Raw genomic sequence first — 13999 nt, forward strand, 5'->3', positions numbered from 1 at the left:
GATTTGTCTGGAATCTCACTCACCCACTGGGATCATCAAGCATCTTGGCATCCGGCTCGAAGGACCATTTATGTTAGGTTTAAACACCAAACACTTTCACAATTCTGCACAAAGAAAGACACAGAGAAGTTAGTTCATTTTAACCTGCAGGTGAGAGTGTCTCAGAGGCTGCTCAATTACAATCCTCCAAACACACTCTGAGACAGCCCCTGCTCTCTCTGCCTTTTATTGATAAGAGAAGAGGCCCTGGTTACAAAATATTCCAAGCACAAAAGGGAGGGATGCACACTCATAAGATTAGAAACAGCTGCACCGACAGAATGTTCTAGAACATCCTGTCTCTATCTTGCAGCTCTTGTACATATAAGATATAATCACTCTGAACAGCAAGCTTCACTTCTATTAAAGTTAAAACATATATAATCATTAATTAACCCTAACAACTTCCATTGATTTTCAGTCATTTTCAACCCTTTCTATGCCCTAATCCTGACAATAACCCTAAACCTAACCATTACCAGTGCATGCCTAACCCTAACCTTAACCTAAAGTCAATTCACACCTTAGTCCTAAACCTGACTGTTAGCAAAATAGGTCGTGAGGACCAGCAAAATGTCCTCACTTTGGTACAAACGGTCCTCAATTTGATGGTGAAATCGGGAACATGGTTCTCACTGTGATGCCAAGACAGGAACACACACACACACACACACACACACACACACACACACACACACACACACACACACACACACACACACACACATACCTAAGGCAGCTTTTGGAAGTTTTAGGAAATGCTTAAGTACACACAGAATACCTGAGCATACATGTGGTGACTATACAAGTTCCACACAGAAAGATTCCAGCAGGGATTTGAACCCAGGACCTTATTACTGCTAGGCAACAGTGCTGATAACTGCACCTCAGTGCAGCCTAATTAAAAAAAAATAATAATAAAAAGACTTCTCTCTACAAGGTAAGTGACTGCATTACTTAGGCAGCAACGATTCAGATTAATAACACAGGGCTAAAATAGATCAGGCCAGAATGGAAATATCTTGTTGTAAGGGACAGGGAATGTGCTTAGTTATCCCATATTCTGCATACACATTTGAACTCTGTTTTTGGTAAATAAAGACAAAAAGCAGTAGTCTTCTTTCTCTGATGTTGCGTGTTCCCTGTCACAAAACCTAGTAAGGATTTTGAGAAATGTAATTATTCCTTAAACAGAAAATCTTAGATTTGAAAAAGAGGGTATTTTACCACAACAGCATATAACATCCATCACAGTTCAGGCAGCTGTGTCAGTGAGGCACTGTCCATGGTCCTGAGCTTTGAGGCCTCAGGAAAATCTAGAAAATATAAGAATAAACAATAGTAGCCTGCAGTGTATTCATGGAGTTACCATTAGCAATATGGACCCTTTTCAGGTAACAATTATGTTGAATAAACGAATCAATTTAAAAGTAAATAATAACAAGAATTTGGCAAATTTTCAGGAGCTCCCTGTGAGAAAACATGCATTATTTTTCTTTTGAAATAAAATCCCTGTATACCCACACGACCTCTCTAGAAGATGGAATCTGCCACTCCAAATCAATGACTATCAATTTCATTAAGCTAAAATAAAGTCTTGTCAACCTGCTGATTGGTTCTTTGAGATAAAGCCGTTCGATGGCCCACAGCTCCACCTAGTGTTGTGAAGTAAACCAACAGCTCCATATTAATCCAGTTTACTCCGAAAATAAAGTCATAAAGTGCAACTCTCCGACAATAAATGCTGTTCGCGTAAAACTGTGTGGACATATTGTAGGCCAACAATTCAGGGGATGATAAAAACACCAGGACTAGAAATCAAACGCTGGAGGAAAGAAATGTGCAGTTATACTGGCAGTAAAAACTTACCCTTTGCACAATCGCATTGAATAAATATTTTATAAATATCTTATTTTCCCAGGTTAGGGACTGATTTGACAGTGAATAGACTAATTTGCTAAATTGCTCGCTCCATATGGAAAATATAACACATCTATTACTGTTTGTTAGAATGGCCCAATCTGGTTAATTATCCTGTCAATAAACACTGAAGGAATGATTTGGAGCGTTCTTGCGGTGTATGCATTATGAGGCATTCAAGAAAGGTAAGAAAAACAAGATTTCATATGTTAACAATTTTTGAACAGTCCAAACAAATGCATATACGAGTGAATATTATTATTAGTATTTGTTATTTATTTTTACATTTTACACAATTTGTTAACAATATAGAGCCTCTATGGTAAAATTTGCTGAGACACCCTCGGAAAAATTTCATGATTCTCTACAGCCATAATCCTAGGTTATTTTTTGCTAAAACTGATTTTGCTAAAAATTTCTAAAAAAAAAAAAAAAAAAAGATTGCTTTAGCATAAAATTGCGTTTGTTGTCATTATGACACATACTTTGATGTAGGGGTTCATTAGATTTGTTGTGTGTTACTCTCAGATCATCTTCTTTCCAGAAATAAAAAACCCGAAATTCACATAAACAATAATTAAATAAACGAAGATCAATCACTATATAAATAAAACACTAACACAAGTTCTAAAACAATTAAATTAAATTAAAAAAAACGTAATAACCGATTATTTGAGGAATTCTTCAACGTCCTTTATGGTATATACCTCTCGATTTTACAGCATGATAAGACATACGTATTTAATTCTATTCAAACTTTTCTTAGTTTAGCTGTCTAATGAATAAACACTACTATTTGTCTGATATGATTTTAGGGTCTGCAGCGCCATCTACTGTCAGTAAGTTTCATTTGCCATACAGTACCCACTGTTGTTTAAAAAATATTTCACTTTAGTTTCAGTTCCAAGTAACTGTGTTATTTTATATGGATAATTATTTATTTAAAAATTGATACATGTACGCATTGTTACCTCTCCACTCGTGACATAAAGGGTGTGTCCTAATTCAGGGGCTGGATCAGATGGAAAAGAAAAAGGATCCAAAATGTAGATTAGATTCAAGTATAATACAAGAATATATAAACAATTACTATCATTATGTCCAGATTTACACAGACGCATCAAAAACAGATGAAAAAATAGGAGTAGCATTTGTAATACCAGAATTTAAAATAAAAGTAGGAAAAAGAATTACAGATGGATTATCAGTATATTCAGGAGAATTATTAGCAATATTGTTAGCAGTGCAGTGGGTGGAGGATATAAAACCATTAAAAACAATCATTTGTTCAGACTCAAGTTCAGCATTATTAAGTTTAAAACATAATCATTCAGAGGGTAGACCAGACATTTTGTTGGAAATAAAACTTACTTTATTTAGAATACAAAGAATGGGATTAATATTAGTGTTTTTATGGGTACCAGCACATGTAGGAGTTGGAGGGAATGAGAAGGCGGACAGGATAGCAAAGAAGGCAATACAAAACAACATTAGCTTTATAATAAATATTAGTAGGTCAGAGGCAAGAAATATAATTAAACAGAGAATCAGGAAAGAGTGGCAAAAAAGGTGGGATGAAGAAAAGAAAGGAAGATGGTTTTACAGAATCAACAAGATAGTAGGAGAAGTAAGAACAGGAAGAAGGAGTAGAAAAGAGGAAAGATTAATTACAAGATTAAGACTAGGACATACAGGACTTAATTCTACATTGTTCAAGATAAAGAAACATAATACAGGAAAATGTGATTATTGTGGAGAGGAGGAAACAATAGAACATGTAATATTGAAGTGTCAGAAATATGAACAAGAAAGAACAATTTTAAGGAGAGAATTTGTAGGTATTAAAGAAAATTTTATATTGAGAGATACTTTGCAAAGAAGTTTAGGTAGCAAACATATTCAAATTATAATTAGATTTTTCAAAAGCACTAAATTAATAAATAAAATTTGATTGTTGTAATAGTAAATAAGATTTAAAACCATGAAGAACCACACTCCATACCAGTTGGTGGCGGTAATGCACATCTTCAAGTTATTTGCCAACTGCCAAAAAACAACACAGAAGAAGAAGAAGAAGAAGGGGCTGGATCCTTCGACAACAAGCGCACTACATCCGGTCCGGCAGCTAAATGTGCCCGCCACAAGTGATTGTCGTGTGGACTTATTACATGAATGTGGTGTGTACGAGTTGTTGCACTCAGCTTAACACAAGTCTCTCATTCTGTGGCAAATAAAAAACCTTTGTGTTCTTTAACGAGGTTACATTTGCTGCCTAGCTGGCGTCGTTTTAGCGCTGTGAATATTTCTGGTGCAGAACAACGGTTTATGTCGACCGAACCGAAGAGGATTCGCACTGACAACATGACCGTTAAAAAGATTGGAACACACAACGGAACCTTTCACTGCGACGAGGTTCTGGCCTGTTTCTTTCTCCGCCAGTTACCGGAGTACGCGGTAGGTACAGCCAAAACAGAGAGGAAACTGAGTTGCTTAATTACAGTTTTCATTGGTACTTTTGAAGCCTTTAACCTTTGTGTTCTGCGTATACTTCAACGCGCCACAAGAAAGCGCTGTGGTGTTGAAAATAGGTGTCATAAGAAGTGCATCACATTTGCACTCATTAGAAGTAAATGACAGTTAAAAAGTGCTTTAAGCAGTCATATTACAAAATTAGTTATTTCAGCTGGCTATTTAAATGATATCCTGTTTTTATTAGTGGCCTATTTCTGGTATATATTAGCATTTTGAAATCACTTTACCTTAAAGAAACGAGTATTTAAGAACTCAATTTTGCTATCCATTTATTTAAATCAATTTCTATAAAATCGAACAATCAAAATTGAACTTCAAACAATGTCATAAATGTAGTACATGAAACCCGAAAAAAACAAAAAAACTTAAGGGAGTTTATAATAACGGAACTAACAAAAAGCAAAGCAAGACCTTGAATAATGTGTGTGAGCATTGGCTTAAATCCCAGTAGGTCGCACTACTACACTACATGTTCCAAAGTACTCTGTCTTTTTGATCATCACAATGTCCACCCCAGTTTCCCTCTATATAAGGTGTGGGAATGTAGGATGATGAAAACCAATTTAACTGGCTACATACTAAATAAATAAACTGTGTAGCTCTAGTTATGATCTCAGCATAAAATTCCCTTTTGGATTCATATGATGGTTTTTTAATTTTTTATTTGCGTGACATTTAAGGTTTTGTGTTCTTTCCTCAGGATGCTGAAATTATTCGGACAAGAGATGCAGCACTACTGGCAGAATGTGATGTTGTTGTTGATGTGGGAGGAGAATTTGACTCCAAGAGGCATCGCTATGACCATCATCAGAGGTACCTTTTCATCCTAGCCTGCTTCCATTTTGTAGCTTGGAACAAATCAATTTGTATGCATGTTCATACCCTTTGCGTGTCAGTTTACAGACTCATCTCCAAAAATTTGAATATTGTGAAAAAGTTCAACAGTTTTGTCACTCATTTCTGAAAATGAAGCTCATATATTATGTAGATCACTCACACATAAAGTGAAATATTTTAAGCCATTATTTCTTTCAATTTTAGTGATTAAGGCTTAAAGATAATAATTACAAAAAATCATTGTCTCAGAAAAAATTTGAATACTGTGAAAAATATTGTCATGAGAAATTCATGGTGTCACACTCTAATCAGGTAATTAACTCAAAATACTTGCAAAGGTTCCCTGATGCTCTAATTGGTCTCTCAGTCTGGATCAATTGTGGTGAAGACTGCTAACTTAACAGATGTGCAGAAGACAGTCATTGACTTCCACAAGGAGGGTAAGCTACAAAAGGTAATTGCTAAAGAATGCTGGTTTTTCAGAGTGCTATATCCAAGCATGTAGAAAATTGAGTGGAAGGAAAACATGTTTTAGGAAAAGATGCACCAGCAACAAGGAGATAGGGGCAGCCTTTAGAGGATTATCAAGCAAAATCCATTCTTGAAGGAGTGGATTAATGCTGGTTTCAGTGCATCAGAGCCCCTGCGCACAGACAAATCCTACACATGGGCTACAAATGTCTCACCTGGGCTAAGGAGAAAAAGACTGACTGTTGCTCAGTAGTCCAAGTCCTGTTTTCAGATTAAAGTAAATTAGGCATTCAATTGGGAAATCAAGGTCCTTGAGTCTGGAGGTATAGTGGAGAGGAACACAATCCACGTTGCTTGAAGTTCAGTGTTTTCACTGTCAGTGATGATTTGGAAAACCATGTCATCTGCCGGTGTTGGTCCACAATGTTTTCTGAAGTTCCAAGTCAATGCAAGCATCTACCAGGAAATTCTAAAGCACCTCATGCTTCCTTCTGTTGACAAACATTATGGAGATGCTGATTTCATTTTCCAGCAGGACTTAAATCTTTGGTTGTTGTATTTTATTGGCTAAAAATTGTGGGACTTCTTCATTTGATTGCTCCAATTGAACAAGAACACGAAAAGTTTTCATATTTGAGCTGCTGTTACCGATCAGAGCCCATCAAGGGAAAACTGGCAGCTTCTGAACTCTGGCCATGTGGTCTGTGGGTCTGTAATAATAAGAACGTTTTGTGAACGACTTTAAATATCAGCTGTGACAAATCAACATTTTCTTCAAGCCTGTTCTTCTCATCTGTTAGTACAACGTATCCAGCACACTTTTTTCCCTTAAATATTTGTGGCGCTGTCCGATGTGGGCATCTACTGCAGGGGGCCTCCACGCAACCGCTGAAATATATTATTGCCATGCAAAGTGGGAATTTCTGACACTTATGGTCTGCATTCCATTTTATTTGTGCGCACTGATAATTAGATTTATAATATGTTTGCAATATTATTACTAGAAAGCTTGATAATCTTTATAAAATGTAAGTAAATATGAATTTCAGATTATTTAATATGTTCAATTCAAAACGAATTTGTGATTCAAAGTAAGATCTTGAATTTGGGGAGAACTTTTATAATTTTATGAGTTTGTTCTACATTTCCTGAGATTTTAGCTGCCAAGCATTTTACCTTTTTTTCCTTTAATTTTATTATGTATAAATGTTTCCATTGCATTATATGACCAAAACATTCTTTGAAGACATAATTTCAATGGCAGCATATGTTGCTCTGAATAAATTTGGCATTACCTGTTGTGCAGTCTGTGGCCGAGGTCTTGCACACTGATTTGCCCCCCATTGTTGTTGGCCTTTGAACTGTGTGCTGGTGGTAAAAATGAGGAACTGTTTCATCTTTGGCACACAGGTTGCTTGATTGAAGATTAGAAAATTAAAAAATTCTCGAGCACATTTCCAATGGATTCCAATTCAATATTTATAACTAATAATGTTACTGCTACCTGACGGTAATTAATCGGATTTATTCCACCAAGGTTTTTTTTTTCTTGATTATGTTTGAAATATTGTGAAATAAAAACGTGCCAGTTTTAGGTCCGGTCTTTAGTTATGAATCTGCTAGACGTAAATGTAATTTTATATTATGAACAAGCAAATTCCATTTTGATGTACCAGTTTGCCCTATCTTTGAGCCTGACACAGCAATTAATCTATTTATTACACTTAGAGTTTTCTGGCCCAACAAAATTTATCGTGCCCGTGTTTCTCAGTGTCTTATTATTTTATTAAAATATTAAGATATTAAGATTATGAATGTTTTCATTATCTAGACCTTCAGAGTTATTCTTCTTTTGGTTTCTGTTCTGATATATTAAATTAGTCTTTCTCTGCACGAACTCTGCAGGCTTTGTGTTTTCCTAGTAAACTTTCTAAGGACTGATTTCCCTGAAAGTCTCATCACATTGTGTAAATAGGCCATTCCAGTTGTTTTGCTAAGCTAACGTCCTGATGATAATCAGAAATGACTTTTCTAGCTATAGTGATAAACGTAGGTCAGAGAACTCTTGCTGCTAGGCTGTTACTGGTAATTAGTGCTCCTGTAGTCAAACACCCACCCTCCCTGTGTTGGTTCACGAGGCTCAGAGGCTGCCAAGACTCAGTCAGAGGCCACAGGAGAATGTGGCTGTCAGTCACATATGCTGATAATAATTGTAATGAAAGGAAAGATTATAAGTGGGCCAAATGCTGGAGAAAGAGCTGGAAAAAGGGCAATTAGACACATGATCTTGACAGCTCCATCGATGCAATGAAGATGTGAATTTGTCTTTCGTCGGCTGTTTGTCATACAATAATTACTATTCTTTGTATGTTGATTGCGAAATTGAGTTTATCAGAGAACCATCTCAGGTTTAGCAGCTGAGAGACACACAAGTAGGAGAGGAGATGTAGTGTATATATTGGAAAAAGGGTCTTGGATATGGAGCTACCAGTGAGGAAGGAAAAGATAAGGATTATGGATGTAGTGAAGGAGGATAATAAGAGAGATGGGGTGAGGGAAGAGGATGCTGAGCATAGGATGAGATGGAGGCAATAATCTGCTCTGGAGACCCCTAAAAGGGGCAACTAAAGGAAGAAGGTAGTTTGATGACTGAGCTCTAATCACTCTTAGTCAATTTAGACCCAGTCAGTTTTTACTTCCCGGTTTCCAGTCATTATGTTGTGCAAGACCAAGATAAACTGATTTGTTTGGCTTCAGACAGATAAAACAATATCACTGGTTTTTTTCCTGTAAGGAACCAAACAGGGGTGTTTTTTTTCTAAAGATGTTAAACTGTTTGAAATTCAGCATCACATCAATTTATTGTTTCGTTGTAAATTACATAGCTAACACCAAAACAAAGCAGCATTTCTAGGCTTAAAAGATTTTAAAAGACATTTTAAAACTTAAATAGATGAGATAGATAAGATAGATAACAAATAAGATAAAAAAATTGCATTGAAGTAAAATACATAATCTTTACAGTAGTTCTGCATTTTGTATTTTTTGTGACAGCTATGTAGCAATCTGTTTGATATTGTGGTACAATTAGCTTGAGGCAGCTGTTCAAAATGTTCAGTTACCTACCATTAGCTTAGATGCTAACATAACCTTATCTACATGTTAGCTAAAAGCTGCATTAGCATAATCTATATTGGCTATCAGAAGCTACCATCAAGCATTATGTAAAGTTAGGTAGTCTGATAGCATTTGGTAATGTGTTAGCATTCAATGACATGCTACTAATAGCATATTACCCTATAGCAGCTAGTGGCAGCGATTAAAAAGCCTTGATTATCTAATATGCTAACAATAGCCTGTTAAGCCTATTTGCTGCTATTATACACTATGTAAATTTTGGTGATCTGCTAGCATTAGCCTTAGCTAACATGGTACTACATGCATGTTGTATGTTAGCTAATAGCATGGGTGTTTAGTGTAAGTTCCTATACAATTTTGACAAGTTTTACAAAAATACACCGTTGTTTTTGCAAAAGTGAATTTTTGCAAAAGGTTCTGTTAAAATGAATAACATTTAACAGGGGAGATGATTTTAAAATATTTAATCTATTTAAAAAAAACTGCCTACTGCCACACAGGTTACAATACATGAATTATATATTTATTAAAATGTAGGCTTTTTGTCTCCCATCAGTCGGCGTGTCTTATCGCTCTAAAAATCCAGTTTCTCATTTGGGTCAGTTATAATCATTCTTCACATGTAAATTTCTTCCATTTTTGAAGTCAAGTACAATCTCGTCATGTCTCATCTTCAGTATTAATAGGCACATTTTATCAAATTCACGACTCATGATCAGTTTTTGTATTATACATAGATGTATTTGAAAAGGTAGCCAATTAAAATAAATACCCAGGTTTAACGTTTTTATTTTTTTAGATTTCAGCCTTCTCTTTTTAGTGAACTGTGTTTCTCTGAAATCAGGGTGAATCCTCAAGTTTTACGGTGCACTGTAAGGGGGACACTCGCTCTTAGTTATGTTAATTACATCAGACATGTTCTGTTCCTTACATGATCAGGGATGAAGAAGATCACAGGCTTCAAGCAGAAGGAGGATCAAACGGATGGAGATTTGGATAGAACCAATGAACTAAACACAATCTTCAATAGGTTCAGTTTAAGAACAAGCTCAGCATCCTTCTCTCCTGCTCACAGCCAAACCAACATCCCGCCATCCTTTTACTCAAAGCTTTCCTTTCACACTGCAAATGTTTTATCTTTTACCTCAGCCATGGACCTTCTGCTTGTTCATGTTTGTCTTCAACCAAATTAAAAGATGCCTCCCCCTTCGACTTATCTGTGTCTAAAAGTCATGTGAGAGGCAGCTGAAGAGACTGAACTGGAATAAGGCCGTGGGCCTGAATGGGTCACCCGTCGAGTCCTAAAGGAAGACCTCCTGTCCTGTTGTGGTACTAAAGAAAACGTACCCATGAGTGCTTGTATAGACCTGTTGCTCTGACATCCCACATTATGACGGTCCTAGAGACACTCCTGTTGGCTCACCTGAGTAAGCAAACAAGCACACATCATGACCTCCTGCAGTTTGCTTATCATCAAGGAGTTGGAGTTTAAGATGCCATCATACACCTGGTTTCAACAAACCCACTGTCATCTGGACAAAGCCAGCAACACTGTGAGGATCATGTTCTTTGGTTTTTCAGTGCATTTAACACAATCCAACCTGATTTACTTAGTCAGAAACTCCAGAAGACTCAGGTGGAGGCCTCAACAATCTCCTGGATCAAAGACTACCTGACAAACAGACCAGTTTGTGAGACTGAAGGGTTGTGAGTCTAACCAGGTAGTCAGCAGCGCAAGAGCACCATAGGGACTGTACTCTCACCATTCATTTTCACTCTGTACACCTCACACCTCCAGTACAAGACTGACTCTTGTCATCAGCAGAAATACTTGGATGATTCTCCAGTCGTCGGGTGGATCAGAGATGGACAAGAGCTGAGTACAGGGAGCTGGTGGACCGCTTTGTGCCATGGTGTGGAATCTTGAACGTGAATAAAACAAAGGAGATGATTGTAGATTTTAAGAGAAGCAAGAATAGGTCAAACACTATTTCCATCACAGGAGAAGAAGTGGATGAGGTGAAGAAGTATAAATATCTTGATGTTCACCTGGACAACAGACTAGAGTGGAGATGCAACTGTGAAGCTTTTTAAAATAAGGGACAGAGCAGACTGAATGTCTCGATGAAGCTAAGGACCTTCGGTGTTTGCAGCAAGATGCTGCATATCTTCTATAAGTTTGTTATGGAGAGTGTGATCTCCACAACATCAGAGGCAGTGAATTAAAAAGCTCCTTTTGGGGACTCCTTTGGAAACTCTGGAGATCATTGTGCAGAGAAGGATTCTTCATAAAATGAAGAAAGCTATGGAGAACCCTGATTATCCTCTTCATGAGACTTGTACAACAACCAAGTATCTTCAGTCAGAGACTTCTTCAGATCTCCTATAAGACAAACTGCAACAGGAGATCCTTTCTGCCCACAGCCATCAGCATCTACAGCGGCTCTTTGAAGAAACCTGCATAATAACATTTTATTTCTCTTTGAGATTAATAAAGTTTTTTTGAATTGAATTGAAACTTTTCGAATAGGGAAAACATATTGTCTTCTTAATTATAAGCTTTACCATAAGGCAGCTTTTTACAGTAAGAAACATTTACTCTCTGATGGTTATTAATGAAAACATGAAGTGTCTGCAAAAAATAAAGGCAGTTCTCCAAACAGCAAATGAGGGTAGAAAAACATCCTGGATTAGATGTGGCAGGGATTTGAGAGGTTGTTGCTCATTAAGCAAATTAAAACAAAACCGCATGATTCTCTTTCATTGTGCAAGTTGCTTCCTTTCCTCTCTGTACTGAAGGAACTAGATTCTTTTATGAACTTCATATTGAAATCTAGTGTGGAGGTTGAACATAAAAGATCTATCTACAGACGCCACATGCTGCCCAAACTACTTCCATTCACTGAGAGTTTTTAATATGATCTCACCAGAATTTAATTTACTTGGTGTTTTAGATTCCTGTTATGTTATTATACTCTTAAATGTGACAACATTATAGTCAGGTGAATTAAACCCTAATTGAGTTTCAACACAATGTGATACTGAAAGAGGAGAGGTCCTGACATTTGTATGGGTGTTACTTCGATAAATGCATTCAACTCTGATGCTACATGACAACACGCCCTGCAGCTTCACAAAATCTGCTATGACGTACCTTTCATATAACAATGCATTGACCAGGCTTCTGACATCCTTAGACTGTAGTTTTAATTAGCATCTCGGTGATGTCTGCACAGTCTGGAATAGGCCTGATTCACCGAACGGGGTACAGGAAGGGGTGGTGCAAATGATTGTTCTGCAGCTTTATATGTTGTGGTTGATGCTCCTCCTGAAAACACAAAGCGGAAATAATGATGTTTGGATTTTTGTCACATTTAAAATGTTAACTTTTATAAAACGAGTGGAAATTTGCCCTGATTTGCCATCTCCCTGCTCAAGGCTAATTTTCCATCGCTGCTAGTTTGAAGAAGCAGCACACACACACACACACACACACACACACACACACACACACAGACTACGTACACACACACACACACACACACACACACAGACTACGTACACACACACACACACACACACACACACAGACACACAGACTACGTACACAGCTTAAAGCAATCCTAATGATTAGAGGGATCAGAAACATTAAGTAGTTTAGCTTGTAAACATATGTATCGAAAGTTTATTCAAAACGTTTCTCTGGAAAAACATTTGAAACTTTTTCCTTTTATCTGTCCTCCTTATAAATCAGTGTGGCACATGCTGGAAGGTTGATTTCACACAAGCATATCTGATTACTTCTTTTGGTAAAAAATGTCTATGGTTTGGTTTCTCCATTTTAGCCAGTGGTTTTTCCTCTCCTTCGCATATCCTCCATATTGCCATAGAAATACCATAGCTCTGCCAATTAGCCCATTAATGGCTGTGATTAATCCCCGCTCTCCAAGCATGTCACTCATTTATTTGACGTCCTGCTTTCCGCTGTGCTATAGCCAAAGCATCCTAATTAAGCCTAAATTAAATGACCGGTAGTGGCTCACTGCTGGAGCCCGCCCAAGTCAGCACGTGTCTGAGGGGAATCCTGCAGTGGCCGTGTGTGCTTGAAAAAGAGCACTTAGGAGCATGTCAGTGTTGATTTATTTTGAAGTATAAAAGTATTAAAAGTACAAGTCATTGGATGAAAATAACAAATAATAGCATTAAGGGAAAGTACATAATCTTAATAGCAGTTTGGCATTATAACATTTTGTGACAGACAGATATCACATGTTGTGGTACAATTAGCTTGAGGCAGATGTTCAAAAACCTTAGTCAGCTAACATTAGCTACGCTGCCAATTACTGCAGTTGTAAGTAAATCTTCTCAATACAATATTAAGTTGAATCAGTTTTAGCAGCAGCAGCTACTTGAACAATCATCTTTTGTATGACTATCAATGTTGATTAAATTTGGCCCACTCTTCTGTTCATTGTTCCATCAATGCAGCTTCCTTAGGAGCCAGAGAGTTTCAATCAGTCATTCTGTTCTGGATTTGATGCTGTTAGGGCAGATGTTTTGGCATTTCACTTTACAATATGGTGTTCGAGGATAACTCAGTGACTCGGAAAGCAGTTCAAATCGTCACCCCTTCACCGCTGTGCTTTACAGCAGTATTTACATGCAGTGTTTGGTTTTCTCCAAACATCGCATTGAGCATCTTTGCCAAACAGCTTCCATTTTTTTTTTTTTGTCGGCCAAACGGCATTGTTTAGAGATATCTCATGGTTTGTTTGGGTGCACTTTGCAAATCTACATAATACTGCCATGTTCTTTTTTTTCATAAAAGTGTCCTTTCCCTGGCCAGCATACATGTTAAATCTTTTTCAAGTTGTACTGTTATGAACTTTCTTGCATGTTTGAGTTTTTTGCAGTTCCCCTGAGCATTACATGGTGTGTACTTGTGGCAAACTTGATAGATCAATGCTCGCTAGGAAGATTGTCTCTCTTTTGAATCTTTTCCACTTGGGAATCCTTTTGTCTGTAAAATGATTGACTCCACACTGTAAATGGCCTTATAACC

General features: G+C 37.1%; 1 protein-coding gene across 1 annotated transcript in view; it reads left to right on the plus strand.

The window, feature by feature from the left end:
* The first annotated feature begins 4072 nt into the window (after nt 1-4072).
* myg1 (myg1 exonuclease) overlaps nt 4073-13999 on the plus strand; it is a 34742-nt gene continuing 24815 nt past the window's right edge. The window contains exons 1-2 of the mRNA XM_047346664.1: nt 4073-4413; nt 5192-5304. Of these exons, the coding sequence (XP_047202620.1) occupies nt 4132-4413; nt 5192-5304 (395 nt within the window). The 5' untranslated portion in view covers nt 4073-4131. The remainder of the gene's footprint in view (nt 4414-5191; nt 5305-13999) is intronic.

This window comes from Girardinichthys multiradiatus, chromosome 20 (assembly GCF_021462225.1).
Source record: "Girardinichthys multiradiatus isolate DD_20200921_A chromosome 20, DD_fGirMul_XY1, whole genome shotgun sequence".
Taxonomy (NCBI): domain Eukaryota; kingdom Metazoa; phylum Chordata; class Actinopteri; order Cyprinodontiformes; family Goodeidae; genus Girardinichthys; species Girardinichthys multiradiatus.